This window comes from Scyliorhinus torazame, chromosome 18, assembly GCF_047496885.1.
Source record: "Scyliorhinus torazame isolate Kashiwa2021f chromosome 18, sScyTor2.1, whole genome shotgun sequence".
NCBI classification, from domain to species: domain Eukaryota; kingdom Metazoa; phylum Chordata; class Chondrichthyes; order Carcharhiniformes; family Scyliorhinidae; genus Scyliorhinus; species Scyliorhinus torazame.
This window is the reverse complement of record NC_092724.1, coordinates 162,333,463-162,357,980: the sequence shown is the minus strand read 5'-3', so window position 1 is coordinate 162,357,980 and position 24,518 is coordinate 162,333,463. Positions and strand designations below refer to the sequence as shown.

At 50.3% G+C, this 24,518-nt stretch overlaps 1 protein-coding gene across 9 annotated transcripts in view; it reads left to right on the top strand.

Annotated features, from left to right (window-relative positions):
- LOC140395710 (uncharacterized) overlaps positions 1-24,518 on the top strand; it is a 223,914-nt gene that overhangs the window by 83,381 nt on the left and 116,015 nt on the right. For 6 of the 9 annotated variants that reach the window (XM_072483822.1, XM_072483816.1, XM_072483819.1 and 3 more), the window contains exons 1-4: positions 1,272-1,401; positions 2,905-3,228; positions 5,934-6,311; positions 13,404-13,637. In XM_072483822.1, the coding sequence (XP_072339923.1) occupies positions 1,287-1,401; positions 2,905-3,228; positions 5,934-6,311; positions 13,404-13,637 (1,051 nt within the window). In that variant the 5' untranslated portion in view covers positions 1,272-1,286. Of the gene's footprint in view, positions 1-1,271; positions 1,402-2,904; positions 3,229-5,933; positions 6,312-13,403; positions 13,638-23,602; positions 23,698-24,518 lie in introns of those variants that run through there. The other 3 variants (XM_072483820.1, XM_072483821.1, XM_072483824.1) reach the window with 3 other exon arrangements.

Here is a 24,518-nt window from a genome sequence, read left to right as displayed (position 1 = left end):
CTCTCCTCAGGCTCTCGGCCTGTGAAGCCTGGTCCTCTTCCCCAGCTTTTCACACATCCCGGCTCCAATTTGGCGAGGCCACTTTCCCCATTCACGCATTCTCTGAGTCTGGAATGTGGCTAATGTGACTCCTTTTGTCTTACGCCATGATCAAATCTGTAGGCTGCTGATCACCACCAAATCTGTTTACCATTCAGTCTCCAGTGTGTGTGTGTGCTGGGGGCTGGGGTTTGTGTGTGTGTGTGTGCTGGGGGTCTGGGGTCTGTGTGTGTGTGTGTGCTGGGGGCTAGGGTTTGTGTGTGTGTGTGTGCTGGGGGTCTGGGGTCTGTGTGTGTGTGTGTGCTGGGGGCTAGGGTTTGTGTGTGTGTGTGTGTGTTGGGGGCTGGGGTTTGTGTGTGGGCTGGGTTTGTGTGTGTGCTGGGGTTTATGTGTGTGTGCTGGTGTTTGTGTGTGTGTGTGTTGGGGGTTGGGGTTTGTGTGTGTGTGCTGGGGTTTGTGTGTGTGTTGGGGGCTGGGGTTTGTGGGTGTGTGCTGGGGGCTGGGGTTTGTGTGTGTGTGTGTGTGCTGGGGTTTGTGTGTGTGTGTGTGCTGGGGGCTGGGGTTTGTGTGTGCGTGTGTGCAGGGGGCTGGGGTTTGTGTGTGTGTGTGTGTGCTGGGGCTGGGGTTTGTGTGTGTGTGTGCTGGGGGCTGGGGTTTGCGTGTGTGTGTGCTGGGGTTTGTGTGTGCGTGTGTGCAGGGGGCTGGGGTTTGTGTGTGTGTGCTGGGGTTTGTGTGTGTGTGTGTGCTGGGGGCTGGGGTTTGTGTGTGTGTGTGCTGGGGGCTGGGTTTGTGTGTGTGTGTGTGCTGGGGGCTGGGGTTTGTGTGTGTGTGTGTTTGCTGGGGGGCTGGCATTTGTGTGTGTGTGTGTCTGCTGGGGGGCTGGGGTTTGTGTGTGTGTGTGTGTGTCTGCTGTGGGGCTGGGGTTTGTGTGTGTGTGTGCTGGGGGCTGGGGTTTGTGTGTGTGTGTGTGCTGGGGGCTGGGGTTTGTGTGTGTGTGTGTTTGCTGGGGGGCTGGCATTTGTGTGTGTGTGTGTGTGTCTGCTGTGGGGCTGGGGTTTGTGTGTGTGTGTGCTGGGGGGCTGGCATTTGTCTGTGTGTGTGTGTCTGCTGGGGGGCTGGGTGTTTGTTCCTGGAGCTGTTCCTGGCCCTCTCCCTCTGTACCTGTGAAACACAAGATTCACTTTAACACTGCACCATTCTTGCTCACCTCTGACCTAATTATTGTGTTTTTAACACAAGGACAGGAAATGCCGGGAACCCAGCAGCTCTTATCGTGCAGCGAGAAGGCAGCAGCCAGCGTTTCCAGCCTGGAAGGCCCTTTGTCCAAGCTGCTTTTAAATTCATTTTACAACAATTTAAGAGGTTAAAACTCCCATTTCAGGAAGAATAGAGCTGGGCTGTGCTGGTGTTTGTGGAGGACGCAGTGGTGATGTGGGGACATTTCTGTCTGAACCATGTGCTCACTTTGGCCTCTCTCTCTCTCTCTCTCTCCCTCTCCTCAGGCTCTCGGCCTGTGAAGCCTGGTCCTCTTCCCCAGCTTTTCACACATCCTGGCTCCAATTTGGCGAGGCCACTTTCCCCATTCACGCATTCTCTGAGTCTGGAATGTGGCTAATGTGACTCCTTTTGTCTTACGCCATGATCAAATCTGTAGGCTGCTGATCACCACCAAATCTGTTTCCCATTCAGTCTCCAGTGTGTGTGTGTGCTGGGGGCTGGGGTTTGTGTGTGTGTGTGTGCTGGGGGGGTTGGGGTTTGTGTGTGTGTGTGTGCTGGGGGGCTGGGGTTTGTGTGTGTGCTGGGGGCTGGGGTTTGTGTGTGTGTGTGCACTGGGGGGCTGGGGTTTGTGTGTGTGTGTGTGTGTGTGCTGGGGGCTGGGGTTTGTGTGGGGGCTGGGGTTTGTGTGTGTGCTGGGGTCTGAGGTTTGTGTGTGTGTGTGCTGGGGTCTGTGTGTGTGTGTGTGTGTGTGTGTGCTGGGGTCTGAGGTTTGGGTGTGTGTGTGTGCTGGGGGTATGTGTGTGTGCGTGTGTGCGCTAAGGTTTGTGTGTGTGTGTGTCTGTGCACGCCCCTCCCCCAATTGCCTCTGATCCTTTTTTAGAAAATGTAAACCAATTCCCTGGGTGCTGCTGGGATCGATTCCTAAAGATTTAATCACCTGTCCTCCCACCCCCAACTACCACCCCCCGCAGGTCTGTACCCCTCCCAGAGTGTATCTCCCCACACAGCATCTTCCTTCTCTTAGTTCCCTCCGACTGCCCCAATCTCCTCCCTCAGAGCTGCCGTTCCTCCAGCTCCCCGCCCCCCCCCCCCCAGACTGCTTTCTGCCCCCTACCCCCAGCCACTCTGAGTCTCAAGTTCTCCCTCTCTTTGCGCTCAACGTGGCTGAAGAGCAAAGAGGCTTAACGATGATGACTGGCAGTATGGCGACAAGCTAAGAGACAGAAAGTGGCCCATCAGCAGTACGGTGTCGCAGTGGTTAGCACTGCTGCCTCACGGCGCCGAGGTCCCAGGTTCGATCCCGGCTCTGGGTCACTGTCCGTGTGGAGTTTGCACATTCTCCCGGTGTCTGCGTGGGTCTCACCCCCACAACCCAAAGATGTGCAGGGTAGGTGGATTGGCCGCGCTAAATTGCCCCTGAATTGGTAAAATAGAATTGGGTTCTCTAAATTTCTGTTTAAATAAATGTAAAAAAACAAAGGTGGATCTTCACAAAGTGTAAGTGGGAATACTGTCTATAGCAACAAAATATCTAGAGTTGTAACCAAACGGCAACATGTTGAATCGCGTTGGTCTGGGAGGGAGACTTGTCTGTTTGGCTAATTTAACTGGCGCAGAAAACTGATAGTTTATTTGGTTTCCTTGCAGTTAATTCAATGGATTTGCTGCAACAACAGATATCTGGGCTGTGTCATGCTCATCCTGAAGGCATTCCTTTATCTCAGTTATGCAATCTCTATCTGACGACATACAAGACACCACTAAAGCTGTCAGATTACGGCTTTCACTCTGCGTCAAGTTTTCTGGAGCACATGAAGGATGTGGTCAGCGTGGACTGTGACGGACAAAACATCATTATTAATCCAGGGTCAGGAGCAGCGAAGCACAGCTGTCCATCTAACGGCATGTTGGAAAAGTTACCCTTAGTTAACCTGTCTGAAAACCAAATGCGGATTCCTGATGCGCTTCACGGTAAGAAACTGCCACGTTTATTGACAAATAATGATAACTGCAGGCTAAAAGTGGCATTCCATGGAATTGAGTTTGTTATTGGGAATTTGCTATTGGAAAAGTGTGGAGTTGGAGAACTGCTTCTTTTGGGCACAGTGGTTAGCACTTTGACATCACAGCGCCAGGGTCCCGGGTTCGATTCCCGGCTTGGGTCACTGTCTGTGCGGAATCTGCACGTTCTCCCCGTGTCTGCGTGGGTTTCCTCCGGGTGCTCCGGTTTCCTCCCACAAGTCCCGAAAGATGGGCTGTTAGGTAATTTGGACATTCGGAATTCTCTCTCTGTGTACCCAAACAGGCGCCGGAATGTGGCCACTAGGGGGCTTTCACACTAACTTCATTGCAATGTTAATGTAAGCCTGCTTGTGACAATAATAAAGATTATTATTGTTCCCTGTTATGAATTTCCCAGTTTCTGACTGGAAGGGGTGTACATTCGTTTTTATCAATCTTTTTCTCTTTACTTACCTATAGAAACTTTTACAGTCAGTTTTTACGTTCCCCGGTAGCTTATTTTCATTTTGTATTTCTCCCCTTATTGATCAATCCCTTGGTCCGCCTTTGCTGAATTTTAAACTGTTTCCAATCCTCGGATCTATTGCTTTTTCTTGCTAATGTGTATGCTTCTTTGACTCTGATACTATCTCTAATTTCCCTTGTAAGCCATGGCTTGGCCACAGATCCCTTTCTACTCCTGCTCCAAATAGGAATAAATAACATTTGGAGTTCACCTATTCACCCTTGAATGCTGCCGTTCCCTGTCCGCTGTCCTTCCTTTCACTAATGTTCGCCAGTCCATCATAGCCAGCTCATGCCTCATACCATCATAATTACATTTACTGAGGTTCAGGTCACAGGTCTGAGAATCAACTACCTCACTATCCACCTTGATAAAGAATTCTACCATATTATGGTCACTCATCCCCAAGGGTTCTCTCACAACCTTGGGCGAAATTCTCCCCCAACGGCGGGATGCCCGCCGACTGGCGCCAAAGCCGGCGCAAATCAGACGGGCATCGCGCCGGCAAAAAGGTGCGGAAGTCTCCGCATCTTTGGCGGCCTAGCCCCAACATTGAGGGGCTAGGCCGACGCCGGAGGGATTTCCGCCCCGCCAGCTGGCGGAAATGGCGTTTGTTGCCCCGCCAGCTGGCGCGGAAATGCGGCGCATGCGCGGGAGCGTCAGCGGCCGCTGTCAGTTTCCCCGCGCATGCGCGGGAGCGTCAGCGGCCGCTGAAAGTTTCCCGCGCATGCGCAGTGGGGAGAGTCTCTTCCGCCTCCGCCATGGTGGAGGCCGTAGCGGAGGCGGAAGGGAAAGAGTGCCCCCACGGCACAGGCCCGCCCGCGGATCGGTGGGCCCCGATCGCGGGCCAGGCCACCGTGGGGGCACCCCCCGGGGTCAGATCGCCCCGCGCCCCCCCCCAGGACCCCGGAGCCCGCCCACGCTGCCTGGTCCCGCCGGTAAATACCAGGTTTGATTTACGTCGGCGGGACAGGCAATTCCTGGGCGGGACTTCGGCCCATCCGGGCCGGAGAATCCAGCGGGGGGTCCCGCCAACCGGCGCGGCTGGATTCCCGCCCCCGCCCAATCTCCGGGAGCGGAGACTTCGGCGGGGGCGGGGGCGGGATTCACGGCGGCCAACGGCCATTCTCCGACCCGGCGGGGGGTCGGAGAATGACGCCCCAGATTGCCGACTAATCCTTTCTCATTGCACAACACTCAGTCCAAGATGGCCTGTTCCCTTGTTGGTTCCTCAACACACTGGTTCAGAAAACCATCCCGTATGCACTCCAGAAATTCCTCCTCTATTGCACTGTGACTAATTTGACCCAATCTATACGCAGATTAAAGTCACCTATAACCACAGATTTTCCTTTAACACATGCCTCTGATTTCCTGTCTAATGCTATTCCCATTACCACTACAGTTTGGTGGTCTGTACGCCACCCCTACCAATGTTTTTTACCCCTTAACGTGCAGATGAGCACAGACCCCTAAAGGTATACACTGCTGAGGAGTCATTGTATTTGGGATGAAAAATAAATATACATTCAGAAAATGAAATGAGCAAAGTGCAGAAAAGGAGAAATCAAAATGTTGCAAGACTGATTTAGTATGAAAATGGGGACAATTGTAAAGTTGGGTATTTTTCTGTTTGCGGAGATGAATCAGCTCGGCCATAGATACTATTGGTTGAGGTTGTTTTCTTGGGGGCAGCATGTGGCGCAGTGGTTAGCACTGGGACTGCGGTGCTGAGGACCCGGGTTCGATCCCGGCTCTGGGTCACTGTCCGTGTGGAGTTTGCACATTCTCCCCGTGTTTGCGTGGGTTTCACCCCCACAACCCAGAGATGTGCAGGGTCGGTGGATTGGCCGCGCTAAATTGAAAAAATAAATAATTGGGCACTCTGAATTAAAAGAAAAAGTAGTTTTGTTGGAGCTCAGAGCTTGATGTGAAATGTCAGTGGAAGTGATGCAGCACATGCATCCTGAGAGATGATGACAGGCAGTGCTCGAGGGAAGCAATAAGAGAATGGACTGCATTTGTTGGTTTTCATTCTTTTCACAGTAAGACCTTGGTCTCCCTTACTCAATGAGAACCTTTTAGAGTGAGGTTTTATGTTGGGTGCTGCCTTACTTCTTTCTGACGAGAGCTCTTCCCTTTTACACAGTGGACAAGATGGAGATGTTGAAGGATGAGTTGCTGCAGCTCTGCCGGCGTTTCCGCACCGGCATCCGTTTCAAAAAGTTGCCAAAGATTTACAAAAAGCAATTTGGGAAGGATTTGGAAGCAGCAGACTACGAGTTCCCAACAATACAAGCCCTGGTAGAATCGATGAACGACATTCTGTATCTAACACCCACCAAGTATGGATTTACAGTCAGTGCCATATCTCGAAAACCACGGAAACAAAGCCCCCTCATTCCAGATACCTCTTTTGGTTTTTCAAAAGCTCCGCCAGCGACTTGGAGGGACACTGACATTCGTTGCCAACCAGAAGTGACGCCCTCGATGTCGCAGGCACGACCTCCAAAACCCTCACCATCAGGTAACAAAATCTAGCCTGACATCTTCTGATGTATAGAATATTCAATGTTCCTATCGTGCTTAATCACAACCTCAAGGTATCGTAATGTACTTCCCTTCCAGCAAAGTGACTTTCAAAGTGCACTTGGTGTTTATTATCTAGGTGAAGACAGCATTGAATTTATGGGAGGCGGCACTCCACAACAAAGAAAGAGTTGACCATTTCATCCATATTTGGCGGTGTGCTTGTGGAAGGAAAGTTAGGCCAGGAAAATATCCTGCTCTTTGGACACCGAATCTTTAGCATTGCTGATGCAGTTGCCTCCTCACGTGCTGGTTCAGCTCTGTGTTTGAGCTGTGCTGATATCCGCAGTTGCCAAGTAAAAGCCAGGCATTTCCCGGAAAGGCAAGTCAAGGGGGGCATACAACCTTCGGAAAACTGTCAGGAATGTACTAGCTGGTCTCTTAAGCTCGTTCCGTCTGAAAGGATCAATATTGCCTTGAAATTCTTTGTCAGTTCTGTTTGTTTGCAAACTGCGACAAATCTGCTACCCAATGATAGGCCCTTGTCATCTCTTAGTGGAGGTCAAGGAAAGGACAGCATTGAATCGGAGGTTCGTCAATGACTGGGGTTTTTGGGGGCCCCGAGGAGCATGTTGGGAAGTGGCTGGGTTGAGACCTCTGGTGGGACGGTGGTGTGGCACATCTCTTACTTCCTCACCCCCACAGGGATTTTACCAGGATGTCCCTCCTGCCTTTAGACCAATTGAGGCCTTTAACTGGCCAATTAAGAGCCAGTTATAGGTCTCTTCCTCCTTCGTTCTGGTCTTGCCTGGGTGTAGCCCCAGTAGTGACCATCACTCAGGATAGCACTGCTGGCCCGTGGTGGGTGTGGGACCTTAAAAAGGGATGGAAGTGGTAAATTGCCTGGAGATGCGTGTAAAGCCCATTGGGACCTCCATAATTGGCCGAGGCGGGGTTAACCCCCCCCCCGGCTAGCCGCTGGACAAGACCACTGCCTCAACAAGAAATATCCAGGTCAGTGTCTGACAGCTGGGTAACGTGATTGGAAACCAGGGGGACAGGGAGCATTCAGGCTACTCATTAGCTGTTTGCATTAAATCGGGCAGGAAGTTCGAAAGGTGGGAATCCACCACAGTCTGTCTCTGCCACGATTAGGTTTGTGTTGGGAAGATCCGTGGATGGCCTTCCTGTTCTGCAACCGACTGGGGGCCATTACTGCCTGTTTGAGGGTCTCTTCCTGCTGCTAGCATTATCCAGTGGGTGTGGCGTCTTGCCACACAGGGAACCCGGGCAAACAAACCCTGACGTCTTTGCTTGTGGGCTCCTGGGAGGAGATTACTCATAAGCACAATGTCAGTCAAGGCACCCACTGGCTACGTGACCCCAGTTGCCTTCCAAAGATTCTCCCGATTAACTCAGTTTCTCTCTGCACAGATTCTGAGTATTTCCATCATTTTATGTTTTCATCTTAACCTATTACCAGATGCCAAATTAGCATTTAGTAAATATTGTGCATATTTTGCACTGGTTAACTCCCTATACTTGAGTAGAGATTAAATGTAGTCCTCCAATCAGTTCGGGCTCAGAGCCAAGCGACATGTCGAGTCAGTTTTGAGTTCCATCCATTTTGAAGTTCGGTCCTTATATTTTCCAATTATAAGTTCCGTTGTCCATTTAGAATAGAGATCTGGGGCGAGATTCTCCGACCCCCCCCCCCCCCCCCCCGCCGGGTCGGAGAATCGCCGGGGGCTGGCGTGAATCCCGCCCCCGCCGGTTGCCGAATTCTCCGGCAGCGGAGATTCAGCGGGGGCGGGAATCGTGCCGCGCCGGTTGGCGGCCCCCCCCCCCCCCCCAGCGATTCCCCGGCCCGCGATGGGCCGAAGTCTCGCTGCTAGAATGCCTGTCCCGCCGGCATAGATTAAACCACCTCTCTTACCGGCGGGACAAGGCGGCGCGGGCGGGCTCCGGGGTCCTGGGGGGGGGCGCGGCGCAATCTGACCCCGGGGGGTGCCCCCACGGTGGCCTGGCCCGCGATCGGGGCCCACCGATCCGCGGGCGGGCCTGTGCCGTGGGGGCACTCTTTTCCTTCCGCCTTTGCCACGGTCTCCACCATGGCGGAGGCGGAAGGGACTCCCTCCACTGCGCATGCGCGTGGATGCCGTGAGCGGCCGCTAACGCTCCCGCGCATGCGCCGCCCGGCAATATCATTCCCGCGCCAGCTGGCGGGGCGGAAATCAGTCCGGCGCGGGCCTAGCCCCTCAAGGTGAAGGCTCGGCCCCCCAAGATGCGGAGGATTCTGCACCTTTGGGGCGGCGCGATGCCGGACTGATTAGCGCCGTTTTTGGCGCCGGTCGGCGGACATCGCGCCGATTACGGAGAATTTCGCCTCACGTTTGTTGGCCGATTCCATGTTGTAACCCACATGAACGAGATTCTTTTTTTTTTGTTATAGATTTAGTGTACCCAATTCAATTTTTCCAATAAAGGGGCAATTTAGCGTGACCAATCCACCTAGCTTGCATGTGTTTGGGTTGGGGGGGCGAAACCCCCACAATGGTGGTGATTGAGGAGTGAGGATGTGCTGGGAGAGGATACTGATGGTGATTGAGGAGTGAGGATGTGCTGGGGCAGGATGGTGATTGAGGAGTGAGGATGTGCTGGGAGAGGATACTGATGGTGATTGAGGAGTGAGGATGTGCTGGGAGAGGATACTGATGGTGATTGAGGAGTGAGGATGTGCTGGGAGAGGATACTGATGGTGATTGAGGAGTGAGGATGTGCTGGGAGAGGATTCTGATGGTGACTGAGGAGTGAGGATGTGCTGGGAGAGGATACTGATGGTGATTGAGGAGTGAGGATGTGCTGGGACAGGATACTGATGGTGATTGAGGAGTGAGGATGTGCTGGGACAGGATGGTGATTGAGGAGTGAGGATGTGCTGGGAGAGGATACTGATGGTGATTGAGGAGTGAGGATGTCCTGGGACAGGATACTGATGGTGATTGAAGAGTGAGGATGTGCTGGGACAGGATGGTGATTGAGGAGTGAGGATGTGCTGGGAGAGGATACTGATGGTGATTGAGGAGTGAGGATGTGCTGGGACAGGATACTGATGGTGATTGAGGAGTGAGGATGTGCTGGGACAGGATACTGATGGTGATTGAGGAGTGAGGATGTGCTGGGAGAGGATACTGATGGTGATTGAGGAGTGAGGATGTGCTGGGACAGGATACTGATGGTGATTGAGGAGTGAGGATGTGCTGGGACAGGATACTGATGGTGATTGAGGAGTGAGGATGTGCTGGGAGAGGATACTGATGGTGATTGAGGAGTGAGGATGTGCTGGGAGAGGATACTGATGGTGATTGAGGAGTGAGGATGTGCTGGGGCAGGATGGTGATTGAGGAGTGAGGATGTGCTGGGGCAGGATACTGATGGTGATTGAGGAGTGAGGATGTGCTGGGAGAGGATACTGATGGTGATTGAGGAGTGAGGATGTGCTGGGGCAGGATACTGATGGTGATTGAGGAGTGAGGATGTGCTGGGACAGGATACTGATGGTGATTGAGGAGTGAGGATGTGCTGGGAGAGGATACTGATGGTGATTGAGGAGTGAGGATGTGCTGGGAGTGGATACTGATGGTGATTGAGGAGTGAGGATGTGCTGGGAGAGGATACTGATGGTGATTGAGGAGTGAGGATGTCCTGGGACAGGATACTGATGGTGATTGAAGAGTGAGGATGTGCTGGGACAGGATGGTGATTGAGGAGTGAGGATGTGCTGGGAGAGGATACTGATGGTGATTGAGGAGTGAGGATGTGCTGGGACAGGATACTGATGGTGATTGAGGAGTGAGGATGTGCTGGGACAGGATACTGATGGTGATTGAGGAGTGAGGATGTGCTGGGAGAGGATACTGATGGTGATTGAGGAGTGAGGATGTGCTGGGAGAGGATACTGATGGTGATTGAGGAGTGAGGATGTGCTGGGAGAGGATACTGATGATGATTGAGGAGTGAGGATGTGCTGGGACAGGATACTGATGGTGATTGAGGAGTGAGGATGTGCTGGGAGAGGATACTGATGGTGATTGAGGAGTGAGGATGTGCTGGGGCAGGATGGTGATTGAGGAGTGAGGATGTGCTGGGGCAGGATACTGATGGTGATTGAGGAGTGAGGATGTGCTGGGAGAGGATACTGATGGTGATTGAGGAGTGAGGATGTGCTGGGGCAGGATACTGATGGTGATTGAGGAGTGAGGATGTGCTGGGACAGGATACTGATGGTGATTGAGGAGTGAGGATGTGCTGGGAGAGGATACTGATGGTGATTGAGGAGTGAGGATGTGCTGGGAGTGGATACTGATGGTGATTGAGGAGTGAGGATGTGCTGGGGCAGGATACTGATGGTGATTGAGGAGTGAGGATGTGCTGGGGCAGGATACTGATGGTGATTGAGGAGTGAGGATGTGCTGGGAGAGGATACTGATGGTGATTGAGGAGTGAGGATGTGCTGGGAGAGGATACTGATGGTGATTGAGGAGTGAGGATGTGCTGGGAGAGGATACTGATGATGATTGAGGAGTGAGGATGTGCTGGGACAGGATACTGATGGTGATTGAGGAGTGAGGATGTGCTGGGACAGGATACTGATGGTGATTGAGGAGTGAGGATGTGCTGGGAGAGGATACTGATGGTGATTGAGGAGTGAGGATGTGCTGGGACAGGATACTGATGGTGATTGAGGAGTGAGGATGTGCTGGGACAGGATACTGATGGTGATTGAGGAGTGAGGATGTGCTGGGAGAGGATACTGATGGTGATTGAGGAGTGAGGATGTGCTGGGACAGGATACTGATGGTGATTGAGGAGTGAGGATGTGCTGGGAGAGGATACTGATGGTGATTGAGGAGTGAGGATGTGCTGGGGCAGGATACTGATGGTGATTGAGGAGTGAGGATGTGCTGGGAGAGGATACTGATGGTGATTGAGGAGTGAGGATGTGCTGGGACAGGATACTGATGGTGATTGAGGAGTGAGGATGTGCTGGGGCAGGATACTGATGGTGATTGAGGAGTGAGGATGTTCTGGGACAGGATACTGATGGTGATTGAGGAGTGAGGATGTGCTGGGAGAGGATACTGATGGTGATTGAGGAGTGAGGATGTGCTGGGACAGGATACTGATGGTGATTGAGGAGTGAGGATGTGCTGGGACAAGATACTGATGGTGATTGAGGAGTGAGGATGTGCTGGGAGAGGATACTGATGGTGATTGAGGAGTGAGGATGTGCTGGGGCAGGATACTGATGGTGATTGAGGAGTGAGGATGTGCTGGGAGAGGATACTGATGGTGATTGAGGAGTGAGGATGTTCTGGGACAGGATACTGATGGTGATTGAGGAGTGAGGATGTGCTGGGACAGGATACTGATGGTGATTGAGGAGTGAGGATGTGCTGGGAGAGGATACTGATGGTGATTGAGGAGTGAGGATGTGCTGGGGCAGGATACTGATGGTGATTGAGGAGTGAGGATGTGCTGGGACAGGATACTGATGGTGATTGAGGAGTGAGGATGTTCTGGGACAGGATACTGATGGTGATTGAGGAGTGAGGATGTGCTGGGAGAGGATACTGATGATGATTGAGGAGTGAGGATGTGCTGGGGCAGGATACTGATGGTGATTGAGGAGTGAGAATGTGCTGGGGCAGGATGGTGATTGAGGAGTGAGGATGTGCTGGGAGAGGATACTGATGGTGATTGAGGAGTGAGGATGTGCTGGGAGAGGATACTGATTGTGATTGAGGAGTGAGGATGTGCTGTGAGAGGATACTGATGGTGATTGAGGAGTGAGGATGTGCTGGGAGAGGATACTGATGGTGATTGAGGAGTGAGGATGTGCTGGGAGAGGATACTGATGGTGATTGAGGAGTGAGGATGTGCTGGGACAGGATGGTGATTGAGGAGTGAGGACGTGCTGGGAGAGGATACTGATGGTGATTGAGGAGTGAGGATGTGCTGGGGCAGGATACTGATGGTGATTGAGGAGTGAGGATGTGCTGGGAGAGGATACTGATGGTGATTGAGGATTGAGGATGTGCTGGGAGAGGATACTGATGGTGATTGAGGAGTGAGGATGTGCTGGGAGAGGATACTGATGGTGATTGAGGAGTGAGGATGTGCTGGGAGAGGATACTGATGGTGATTGAGGAGTGAGGATGTGCTGGGAGAGGATACTGATGGTGATTGAGGAGTGAGGATGTGCTGGGACAGGATGGTGATTGAGGAGTGAGGATGTGCTGGGAGAGGATACTGATGGTGATTGAGGAGTGAGGATGCTGCAACTGTGCTATGTTCATCCCACTGAGGTGCCTGTTAATCACGCAAAGGACATTCTCACTCTGAAGATAAGGCTTTGACTTCCCAAGTACAATATTCTAGTATTCGACGGAAATGGACAAATGGATGTGGCACAGCATGGTAGAAATTGGCGAGATACAGGACAGTGTATGGAATGGAGACAGTGCTGTCAGCTTGTTGCGATGGTAGCAGATTGTTATTTTATAATAAGAATCTTTATTGGTGTCACTAGTCAGTTTTCATTAACATTGCAATGATGTTACTGTGAAAATCCCCTTGGAAGGTGAAAGGCTTCCAGCCGCTGCTGGAATGGTTCAGGTCTTTGGATGCCCTCCAGAGAGCCTGGGTAGTGGGAACTCACCTGGGTAAACTGGAATAAATGTGAACCCGCTTCGGGCCTTGCCACAGGGAGCTCGGTGCGGTGTGCAGTTAACAAGGTTGTGCAATTTGCATGATTGAAGTGTTTTAATTTTGTTGATCTGACCTGTGGGGTGTGTGACTTCTGTGGTTCTCGTACTTTTATAAAGATTAACTGGTTCTACCTTATTGCAAAGTAGTTCTTTGTGCTTTTGGGATAAAGATTATGAATGTTTGGAATGACTTCACAAAATAGGTGAGATGTAAACTTCACAACTTCTGGAGTAACGCAGCTTGTTAAGTGCAGCGTTATAGTCCTGTTTCTCATTGTAATTGTAACTGAAGAGCTTGAACAATCCTTGTCTTCTGCCAGGTTTCAATGTGTGGGTGCTAATGGAGGAAATTGAAAATCTGATCAAGGATAAGCCCAATGGCCTTCCAATACGGCGAATAGGCAAACTGTACAGGGGGATTTATCAACGCCCCTTCAATATACAACATTATGGATTCAAATCTGTTCAGCTGTTTCTTCGCCGTATGAAGCACAACTTATTCATTCAACACTCAGGAATATATAGCCTAGTTTTCGAGACCAAGTCTGCAGCAGGTATGGTTTAATAAGTTGAAGAAACTATTTGTTCTTTTGCCAAGTTTAAAGGCAACTTCGTAGTAATGGCCTGGAGGTAAACTGAAATGAAGGATAAAATGTAGAGCCTCGGGCGGCATGTGGCGCAGTGGTTAGCACTGGGACTGCGGCACTGAGGACCCGGGTTCGAATCCCGGCCCTGGGTCACTGTCCGTGTGGAGTTTGCACATTCTCCCCGTGATCGGCGTGGGTCTCACCCCCACAACCCAAAGATGTGCAGGGTAGGTGGATTGGCCACGCTAAATTGCCCCTTAACTTTAAAAAAAAAATTTAGAGTACCCAATTAATTTTTTCCAATTAAGGGGCAATTTAGCGCGGCCAATCCACCTACCCTGCACATCTTTGTGTTGTGGGGGCGAAACCCACGCAGATACGGGGAGAATGTGCAAACTCCACACGGACAGTGACCCAGAGCCGGGATCGAACCTGGGACCTCAGCGCCGTGAGGCAGCAGTGCTAACCACTGCGCCACCGAGCTGCCCAAATTGCCCCTTAATTGAAAAAAAATTTGTGTGCTCTGAATTTATATTAAAAAAATGTAGAGCCTCTATTCTGTTTCCGTTTCCCCCTGAATGCAATAGATATATCTGAAAATGGAAATAAATGCTTTTATTGCCAGTTTTTATTGTGTGGAATAATGAAATTGTGTTTCGTTTATCAAAATAAGTGTCTTGCAAAACGAAAGTCAATCCTTTTGTGCAGTACAACTGGGGTGAAGATTTGTGTCCATTTTCTCCCCCCCGCCTTCCACAGCCCTGCCCCTTGGCTGCTTCCCATTGTGTTGTTTTGGTGAGTTACCCAATGGTGGCTGGCTACACCTTTCTCAAAAGGGTCATTGAGTGAGGCAGCACGGTGGCACAGTGGTTAGCCCTGCTGCCTCAGGGCGCCGAGGTCCCGGTTTCAATCCCGGCTCTGGGTGACTGGTCGTGTGGAGTTTGCACATTCTCCCCGTGCTTGGTGCGGGGTTTTGCCCCCACAACACAACGATGTACAGGGTAGGTGGATTGACCACGTTAAATTGCCCCTTCATTGGAAAAAATGAATTGGGTACTCTAAATTTTTAAAAAAGGATCATCGAGCGATGCAGCATTATTCAGGCCCTATCTGCCTCTTTGCAGATATCTGATTAGCTTCTCATTCCTCTGCCCTCTCCCATGGCCCTGCAATATTTTACTTTTAAGGTATTTAGCCAATTCCCCTTTACGTTTGAATATACTTCATCCATCTGTTAGTTAATAACTTGCTGTGCAAACCGTTCAATCCTTGTGTCAACCCGGGTTCTTTGTTCCAGGGGCACAGATAGGCGCTTCTGTGGACGTGAAAGAGACTCCAGGATGGTATGTTGCCTCCCTGGTGCCAGGGTCCAGGATGTCTCCGAACGGGTAGAGGGCATCCTGAAGGGGGAGGGCAAACAGGCAGAGGTCGTTGTACATATTGGTACTAACGACATAGGCAGGAAGGGGCATGAGGTCCTGCAGCAGGAGTTCAGGGAGCTAGGCAGAAAGTTAAAAGACAGGACCTCTAGGGTTGTAATCTCGGGATTACTCCCTGTGCCACGTGCCAGTGAGGCTGGAAATAGGAAGATAGAGCAGCTAAACACATGGCTAAACAGCTGGTGTAGGAGGGAAGGTTTCCGTTATCTGGACCACTGGGAGCTCTTCTGGGGCAGGTGTGACCTATATAAGAAGGACGGGTTGCACCTAAACTGGAGAGGCATAAATATCCTGGCCGCGAGGTTTGCTAGTGTCACACGGGAGGGTTTAAACTAGTATGGCAGGGGGGTGGGCACGAGAACAATAGGTCAGAAGGTGAGAGCATTGAGGGAGAACTAGGGAATAGGGACAGTGTGGCTCTGAGGCAGAGCAGACAGGGAGAACTTGCTGAACACAGCGGGTCTGGTGGCCTGAAGTGCATATGTTTTAATGCAAGGAGCATTACGGGTAAGGCAGATGAATTTAGAGCTTGGATTAGTACTTGGAACTATGATGTTGTTGCCATTACAGAGACCTGGTTGAGGGAAGGGCAGGATTGGAAGCTAAACGCTCCAGGATTTAGATGTTTCAGGCGGGATAGAGGGGGATGTAAAAGGGGTGGCGGAGTTGCGCTACTGGTTAAGGAGGATATCACAGCTGTACTACGGGAGGACACCTCAGAGGGCAGTGAGGCTATATGGGTAGAGATCAGGAATAAGAAGGATGCAGTCACAATGTTGGGGGTTTACTACAGGCCTCCCAACAGCCAGCGGGAGATAGAGGGGTAGACAGATTTTGGAAAAGAGTAAAATCAACAGGGTTGTTGTGATGGGAGACTTCAACTTCCCAAATATTGACTGGGACTCACTTAGTGCCAGGGGCTTAGACGGGGCGGAGTTTGTAAGGAGCATCCAGGAGGGCTTCTTAAAACAATATGTAGACAGTCCAACTAGGGAAGGGGCGGTACTGGACCTGGTATTGGGGAATGAGCCCGGCCAGGTGGTAGAGGTTTCAGTAGGGGAGCATTTCGGGAACGGGGAGAATGTGCAAACTCCACACGGACAGTGACCCAGAGCCGGGATCGAACCTGGGACCTCGGCGCCGTGAGGCTGCAGTGCTAACCCACTGCGCCGCCGTGCTGCCCGAAGGAACATTTTAAAGGGAAGCGAAAGATGGGCGATGTGATTCTCTGTCGGCGGGATCTTCCGCTTCGCCGGCAGCGCACTCACTCCCGTGGAGATCCTGACGGTGTGCGGGTGCCCACAATGGGAAACCCCAATGGCCGGCTGCCAGGATGGAGTCTCCCACTGCTGGCGGGACGGAGAATCCCGCCCGGAGGGTTTCCAGAATGGAATTCCGAGCCGAGACCCTGGACTGCTAAAGGTCCGGCTGCCAGCGAGAGGGGCAATTTAAATCCAGATGTGTGATTTAAATCCAGATGTGTGAGAGAGGGGCGATTTAAATCCAGATGTGTGATTTAAATCCAGATGTGTGAGAGAGGGGCGATTTAAATCCAGATGTGTGAGAGAGGGTCGATTTAAATCCAGATGTGTGATTTAAATCCAGATGTGTGAGAGAGAGGCGATTTAAATCCGGATGTGTGTGCGAGGTGATTTAAATCCAGATGTGTGTGCGAGGTGATTTAAATCCAGATGTGTGAGAGAGGCGATTTAAATCCAGATGTGCGAGAGAGGCGATTTAAATCGGGATGTGTGAGAGAGGGGTGATTTAAATCCAGGTGTGTGAGAGGAGTGATTTTAAATCCAGATTTGAGAGGTGATTTAAATCCAGATGTGTGAGTGATTTAAATCCAGATGTGTGAGAGGAGTGATTTAAATCCCGATGTGAGGTGATTTAAATCCAGATGTGTGAGATAGGGGTGATTTAAATCCAGATGTGTGGGAGGGAGGTGATTTAAATCCAGGTGTGTGCGAGAGGTGATTTAAATCCAGTTTTGTGAGAGAGAGGCGATTTAAATCCAGATGTGTGAGAGAGGGGTGATTTAAATCCAGATGTATGAGGGAGGAGTGATTTAAATCCGGATGCGAGAGGTGATTTAAATCCAGATGTGCGAGAGAGGGGTGAATTAAATCCGGGTGTGAGAGGTGATTTACATCCAGATGTGCGAGAGACGATTTAAATCCAGATATGCGAGAGAGAGGTGGTTTAAATCCGGATGTGTGAGAGAGAGATGATTTAAATCCAGATGTGTGAGAGAGGAGTGATTTAAATCCGGATGTGAGAGGTGATTTAAATCCAGATGTGTGAGAGAGAGACAATTTAAATCCAGATGTGCGAGAGAGGGGTGATTTAAATCCGGATGTGAGAGGTGAATTAAATCCAGATGTGTAAGAGGGATGATTTAACTCCAGATGTGTGAGAGAGACAATTTGAATCCGGATGTGATAGGTGATTTAAATCCGGATGTGTGAGAGGGTCGATTTAAATCCAGATGTGTGAGAGAGGGGTGATTTAAATCCAGATGTGAGAGAGAGGTGATTTAAATCTGGATGTGAGAGTGGGGTGATTTAAATCTAGATGTGTGTGAGGGTGATTTAAATCCAGATGTGTGAGAGAGGGGTGATTTAAATCCAGATGTGTGAGAGAGACACAATTTAAATCCGGATGTGTGTGAGAGAGGTGATTTATATCCAGTTTTGTGTGAGAGAGGGGTGATTTGAATCCAGATGTGTGAGAGGGGTGATTTAAATCCAGATGTGTGAGAGAGGGGTGATTTAAATCCAGGTGTGCGAGAGAGGCGATTTAAATCCAGATGTGTGAGAGTGGGGTGATTTAAATCTGGATGTGAGAGTGGGGTGAGTTAAATCCAGATGTGTGTGTGGGTGATTTAAATCCAGATGTGCGCGAGAGGGGTGGTTTAAATCCAGATGTGTGAGAGAGCGACAATTTAAATCCGGCTGTGTGTGAGAGGTGATTTAAATCCAGTTTTGTGTGAGAGAGAGAGGTGATCTAAATCCAGATGTGTGAGAGAGGGGTGATTTAAATCCAGATGTGTGAGAGAGGAGTTCTTGGAGGTTTTGGGTTCAACAGGATGGTACAGCTGAGTTCTGGAGGAAGTTACAGAGAAAGGGGAGGATTTGAAGACAATGTGAATTTTAACATTGAAGCATTGTTGTACTGGCAGGCCAGCGTCAGCCAGTCTTCACGGAGGGGCGATGGGTGTTTCGATGGGCAGGATGCGATCAGCAATTTTGGGTGTGCCAAAGTTCCTGGAAGGTGGAAGCTGTGAGGCTGATCAAGAATAATTGAGCCTGGACAGGGTATGGAAGCACATATGGAGGTTCCAGCAACAGTAAAGCTGAGGCGGGTTAAACCAGTGATGTTGGCCATGTGGAAGTCTTGGAGATTACGGGGCTGGAAACTCGGCTGGGGAGGGGGTATGTGACACAGAGTGTTGGAATTGTAGTTTAAATTGTTACTGAGGAATGAGTGAGGTATTGTGTCCTGAACCTTTGATAATGCACAGTCTCGATATAGAGTTATACAGCAGCATCTTTTATTTTTATTAAAGGCCTCTATCAGAAATGTCAGAAAAAACAAAACAACAGATACGAAAACAGAAGCCAAACGCAGCAGCTGGTAACGGGCCTGCAGACCCTACCTTCCGCCATCTACAACCTATCCCCCTCCCCAGCAACCAACCGGCTCATCTTCGCAGTGTGGGCCCTATACACCGCCTTAAACTGGACGAGGTTTAACCTCGCACATGACAAGGATGCGTTCACCCCCCACAGGGCCTCCATCCACAGCCCGGCCCTCAACTCCTCCCATCTGCACCTAACCTCCTCCACCAGCGCGCACTCCCTCTCCATCAACTTCCCATAAATATCTGCCATTCTCCCCTCCCCAATGTCATCTTCGGACAACAACCTTTCTTCAGACAACACCGGAGGCGGCAGCCCCGGGAAGGACAACACCTCTCCTCTCTCCTCACAACGTCCCTCAGCTGCAGGGTACCTGAATCCATTCCCCCCCGGGGCAACTGAGACCTTTCCTCCAGCTCTTTCAGGCCCGCAAACGTAACCCCTGCAAACAGGTCCCCGAAGTACTCTCTCCCCACCTGCCGCCACCCCCGGAACCTCGCATCCTACCCTGCCGGCACAAACCTGCGATTATCGCATACCGGCTGCCACGGAGACGTGCTTTCAAACCCGAAATGTTGCCCGCAGTGGTTCCCAGCTCTCAATTCTGAGACCACCCCTGGGCTCACAGAATACCAGGCCGAGAAGAACATGTGGGGCACTAACAACAGGGCCCTCAGACTCGTCCCCTACACGACGCTGCCCCCTTCTGCCCCAAAACCGATACCACTTCCTCACCGTTGAGATATTCGCAGCCCGGTAGTAATTCAGCAGGTACGGCAGTGCCAGCCCCCCCACCGCCTTTCTAACGTGCCCTCGCACCCGTGGGGTCTCTCTGCCCACACGAAACATGAAATGATCCCATTCACCTTCCTGATAAAGAATTTGGGAACAAAGATGAGGAGATGCTGAAGAACCTGGGGGCACCGTCATTTTAACCATCTGCACCCGCCTAGCCAATGACAGCGGCAACACATCCCACCTCTTAAAGTCCGATTTTCATACCCTCCACCAACCGCGCCAAATTCAGTTTATACAGCTAAGCCCAGCTCCATGCCACCTGTACCCCGAGATACCGCAAACTCACACCCACCACCCACAACACAACTCCTCATGCCTCCTCTCCTGCCCTCTGGCATTAATCGGGAACACCTCCCTTTTCCCCAGGTCCAATTTATACCCAGAGAAACGGCCTAATTCCGTCAGGATCTCCATAATCGTGTCAACTCCCCACCAGTTCCAAGGAATATAACAGGCGATCATCTGCATCCAACAAAACTCTGTGCTCGACCCCTCCCCACTCAATCCTTATTTTTTGTAAATTTGGAGTACCCAATTATTTTTGTTTTCCAATTAAGGGGCAATTTAGTGTGGCCAATCCACCTACCCTGCACATCTTTGTATTGTGGGGTGAGACCCACGCAGGCACGGGGAGAATGTGCAAACTCCACACGGACAGTGACCCAGAGCCTGGTTCGAACCGGGTACCTCGGCACCATGAGGCAGCAGTGCTAACCACTGGGCCACCGTGCTACTCTGCCCGCTCAATCCTTCTCCAATCCCACGATGCTCTGCGCGCCATTGCCAATAGCTCAATTGCCACCCTGTGTGCCCACATTCTATACATCACACCACTCCAAAGTTCAATCTCCTCGCACTCTGTTGCTAACTTTTGGTTGGTTAAATTGGCTCTGTTTTATAACCTTTGCTCTCGAGTCGCCAGGTATCTTTATGATACCGCCACGAGGTTCAAGTTCAAGTAATGATCAATAACTCAATACACCGATTAGTAAGATTCAAATCAAAGCACATTTATTATACACAGTAATCGCTACTCATGCACAAATTCTACATCTAAGCTACTTCTATAACTAACAGGCCTATACTTAACTTCGGACTGGCCCACCAGGTCAGGGGAACAAATGGTCTTTCGTTCGGTTTCTGAGCCTGCGGGATTCCAAGTTGGTACGGATTGGTAGCTAGGAGCGCCTATGTCGTAGCGAGCGTTGACTTAAGACTTACTGGATATCGGCGGCAGTTGAACCGGTCACTGTCAAGGTTTGGTTCGTGCTGATGAGTGACCCGGTCAAGAAGGACGATTTGAACTTAGGGGCTTAACTTTTATTGTCCCCAGGGGCTTCCCGACTTTCGGGGCGGACCCTGTACCTAGTTCTAGGTGATTGGACTTTGTTCCAATCGTTTGGTTCGATTTCTCCAATACTGGAGCAGCTCCCTGATCGATGGGCGGTCTTGAGGTGTCCGTTAACCTCTTTTGTGTTGGTTCCTGCTGGCGCCGGGGAGTCTGGCTTGGCTTTGTTTATCCCAAATGTTGCGATTGTTCCCAGGGATCGCTCATTAGTATGTAGATGGCTGCTACATTATTATGCCGATGGTCGCTGGTGTCAATGCTGTCTGGGCTTTTGCAGAGTTTAATACACAGTAACTTGTACCTGCTGGTTTCTGCCTGTGTTGGCTGAATTTCCCTTCAGCCTTTGCTGTTCTCCATTTTAAATCGGGACTTGGCTGACTCAGGTGGCTACACTCCTCCCAGTCCCCGGCCCCTTTCCTTGTAGAGGGCACCGGCCCTCCGCTTGACCAGCTCCGTTCCCAGATCCTGATAAATACGCAGCGCGTTCTCCTCCCAGGTGCACATTCTCTGCCTCGCCCACCTCATCACCTTCTCTTTGTTGAGGACACGATGCAGCCTCACCACCATCACCCTCGGCGGCCCCCCGCTTGCGGCCTCCTCTTCAGTGCCCTGTGCCCTCGGTCCACCTCGAGAGGATGGTCAAAGACCCCCTTCCCCATCAGCTTCTCTAACATGTCCACCACATGCTCAGCGGCCCGCGGCCCTCCAATACCCTCCGGCATTCCCTTGATCCGGTGATCCTCCTGGGATGGTGGTCCAAGATTCTCGAACTTCTCCCTCGGCCTTTGTTGGCTGCTCGTCACCATCCCTGCCTCCGCCTCCACCGAGGTCAATTGATCCTCCTGCTCCCCCCATCGACTCCTCCATCTTCTGGATTGCCTCCTGCCTCTGCTGCACGCCCTCAATCGCCGTCCTAATCGGCTCCACCACTTTAGCCAGGTCCTCTGAGGCCTCCTTCCTTTGCTGGAACTTGTTGTTGAGAAGGCTCACCAGCTGCTCGACAGACCACTGGGCGGGCAGCGCTGTCCCACCACTCTCCGCCACCCTTTCCCATGTCGCAACCCCATTCCTCCCTCTTGTCAAGCCTCTTCCTCGTTGCGCTCCTCGTCCGATAAGCCACAGACCAGTCTCACCAGAGGAGTATTACATTCCCCCAGCACTCGTGCACCGTTTGCCATCCAACACCCCTCGGATTGGGGTGGAGAAGGACCAAAAAGCACGACCCTGAGCGGGAGCCACCAGATATGTGAGCACTCACTCCAGGGCCGCCACCGGAAGTCCAAGGCTGCATATTTTAACTTCCTTTCAAACATATCTTTTGGGATTTTAGAAAGGAGAGAGATTGGAAATAGTTTCTACAGGATTCTGATATCAAATCAAAGGTGAAACCTGGCCCGTCCTGTATACTTTTGGATGCATTGTTTTATTTAGCAGTGGATAACATGTGTCCAGTTCCACCCCCATATCTTGGTAACGAAATGGGGCTTGCCAGCTATTTAAATCTGTATCCACAAAGTAACAGCCTTCTCTGCAGACTTGGGAGCAGTGTCATGTGATTGTTGAGGAATCTGTAACGTCAGACTTGCAGATCTACTCCAAGTCCAAAGGGAAAACGAAATGGAAAAATGTCCCATTTCATTGTTCAGATCTTTTATTTAAAAAAAGAGATCCAGTCTTTGTTACAAATTAATTCAGTATTTTAGTGATACATATTTCAGAAATACATTTCTGTAACAAAATACCCAACTAGCACATCCAGGAAGTCTTATCAGGTATTTTTATTTTGCAACAATGGGGCAATCAGCTGTTAGGTGTCTGTGGTAGACTTTTGCATTCTCCATTGCTACGTGAATCTTCCCACAGTATCCACAAATAGCACTGAGCTATTTAACCATATTTAACCTCGCCGTGTCTGCGTGGGTCTCACCCCCAAAAGATGTGCAGGGTAGGTGGATTGGCCACGCCAAATTGTCCCTTATGTGAAAACATTTTGAAAAGTTGTGTGAGGTGTAACATTAAAGAGTATATGTAAATCAGATGTGGGTACAGTAGTACAGTGATGGTAATACTGAGCTGTGAATTGCAAAACCTGGTCTAATGATCTGGAGACACGAGTTGACATTCCACCGTAGGAGATGGGGGGGGGGGGGGGGTTTAAATTCAATTAATTAAATAAATCTGGAGTAAAAAAAGCTGCTGAGAATTGTCATTTAAAAAGCCAGTTTAATACACCGAAAGTCTTTAGGGCAGGAAACCTGCTGTCCTTTGCTAGTCTGTGTGATGAAACAGTTTGAATTCAAGGCTGTGGATTAGAGGGAGTTACAGATTGGAAATAAATGCTGGACTTGTCAATAGCAGCCACATTCTGTGAATTTATTTTTAAAAATAGTGTTGTCCTTATTTTAAATTTCCACACCATTTGAGGCAATTTCAACTTGTGCTATTTACTGTTATACTGTAAACATTTTTACAATGTGTGTGTGTGTCTCTCTCTCTCCCTGTGTGATACAAGGCCAATAGAAATGGTTTTTGGGGGAAAAAAGAGTGTTTTCAGGACTGTGTCTTTAGACTTCAGTTTGCCTTTCATTTCCTGATGGCTGGTACGTTTCAGTTTCGTTTCATCATCACCACCATCATGCTCCTCATTGGGTGAGAGCTCTGTAGCTGTTGCAACAGAAGGAAAGAGACGTACAGTAGTTAGGAGAGCGGAAACAGCAGATGACTAGGGTGTCTGCTTTTCCAGCTAGGCTGATGTTTACAATCACATTTTCTGACTGAATCTGTGCTTTGGTTGTCAGGTAAGGAAGAAGCAGCTTTTGTAGCAAACACTACTCCTGGTGATTTTAATAAGCATTGTTTGTTGGCTTGGTGATTTTAGTAAACACTATTCTCTTGGTAATTTTGATAAGCACTGTATTCTGTAAATTATTGTGGTTGTGCTTTTTTGATATTGATATTTTAGGTTTTCTCTGGCAGTCTAACAAACAGATTGAATTGCTGGAGATATGTGGTTATAGTAATGAAGTATATTTTGTCTTGACTGATATTGCTGTGAAGGGTATATCTGTACACAGCCGTGAAGGATAAAGGTTTCTATCTGTTCCCTCCTGCTACAAATCATAATTCTATTCATCAGTCCTGTGTGTAGAGTGGGCATCAGGTGACCTTGGTCTTCAAAGTTCAACCAGTGCACCTCTCGAATCAGTTACAAGGTGTGAGTGGTCGCTGCCCATGTGGGGTTGGTGCATTCTCCCCGTGTCTGCGTGGGTCTCACCCCCAAAAGATGTGCAGGGTAGGTGGATTGGCCACGCCAAATTGTCCCTTATGTGAAAACATTTTGAAAAGTTGTGTGAGAGTAGGCTCAGGAATGACCTCATCATTTTCCTTTGCATCCTTCCCTGTGGCACAGCCCCGTGATAGCACCACTCAGATCAAGCGTTCATTGTGTGTGAGGGGCGGGGGACTTTAGTTTGAACCAGCACGCTACCCCACACTACCATTTCCAGCAGATAGCTTCCTTCCGGCAGGGGTTTTTCTGAACCTTTGTTGGTAACCATTAGCAGAACCTGCTGTTTATCTACCAACAAATTGAAAAGTAGTTTTGTCGTTAATTAAGCAT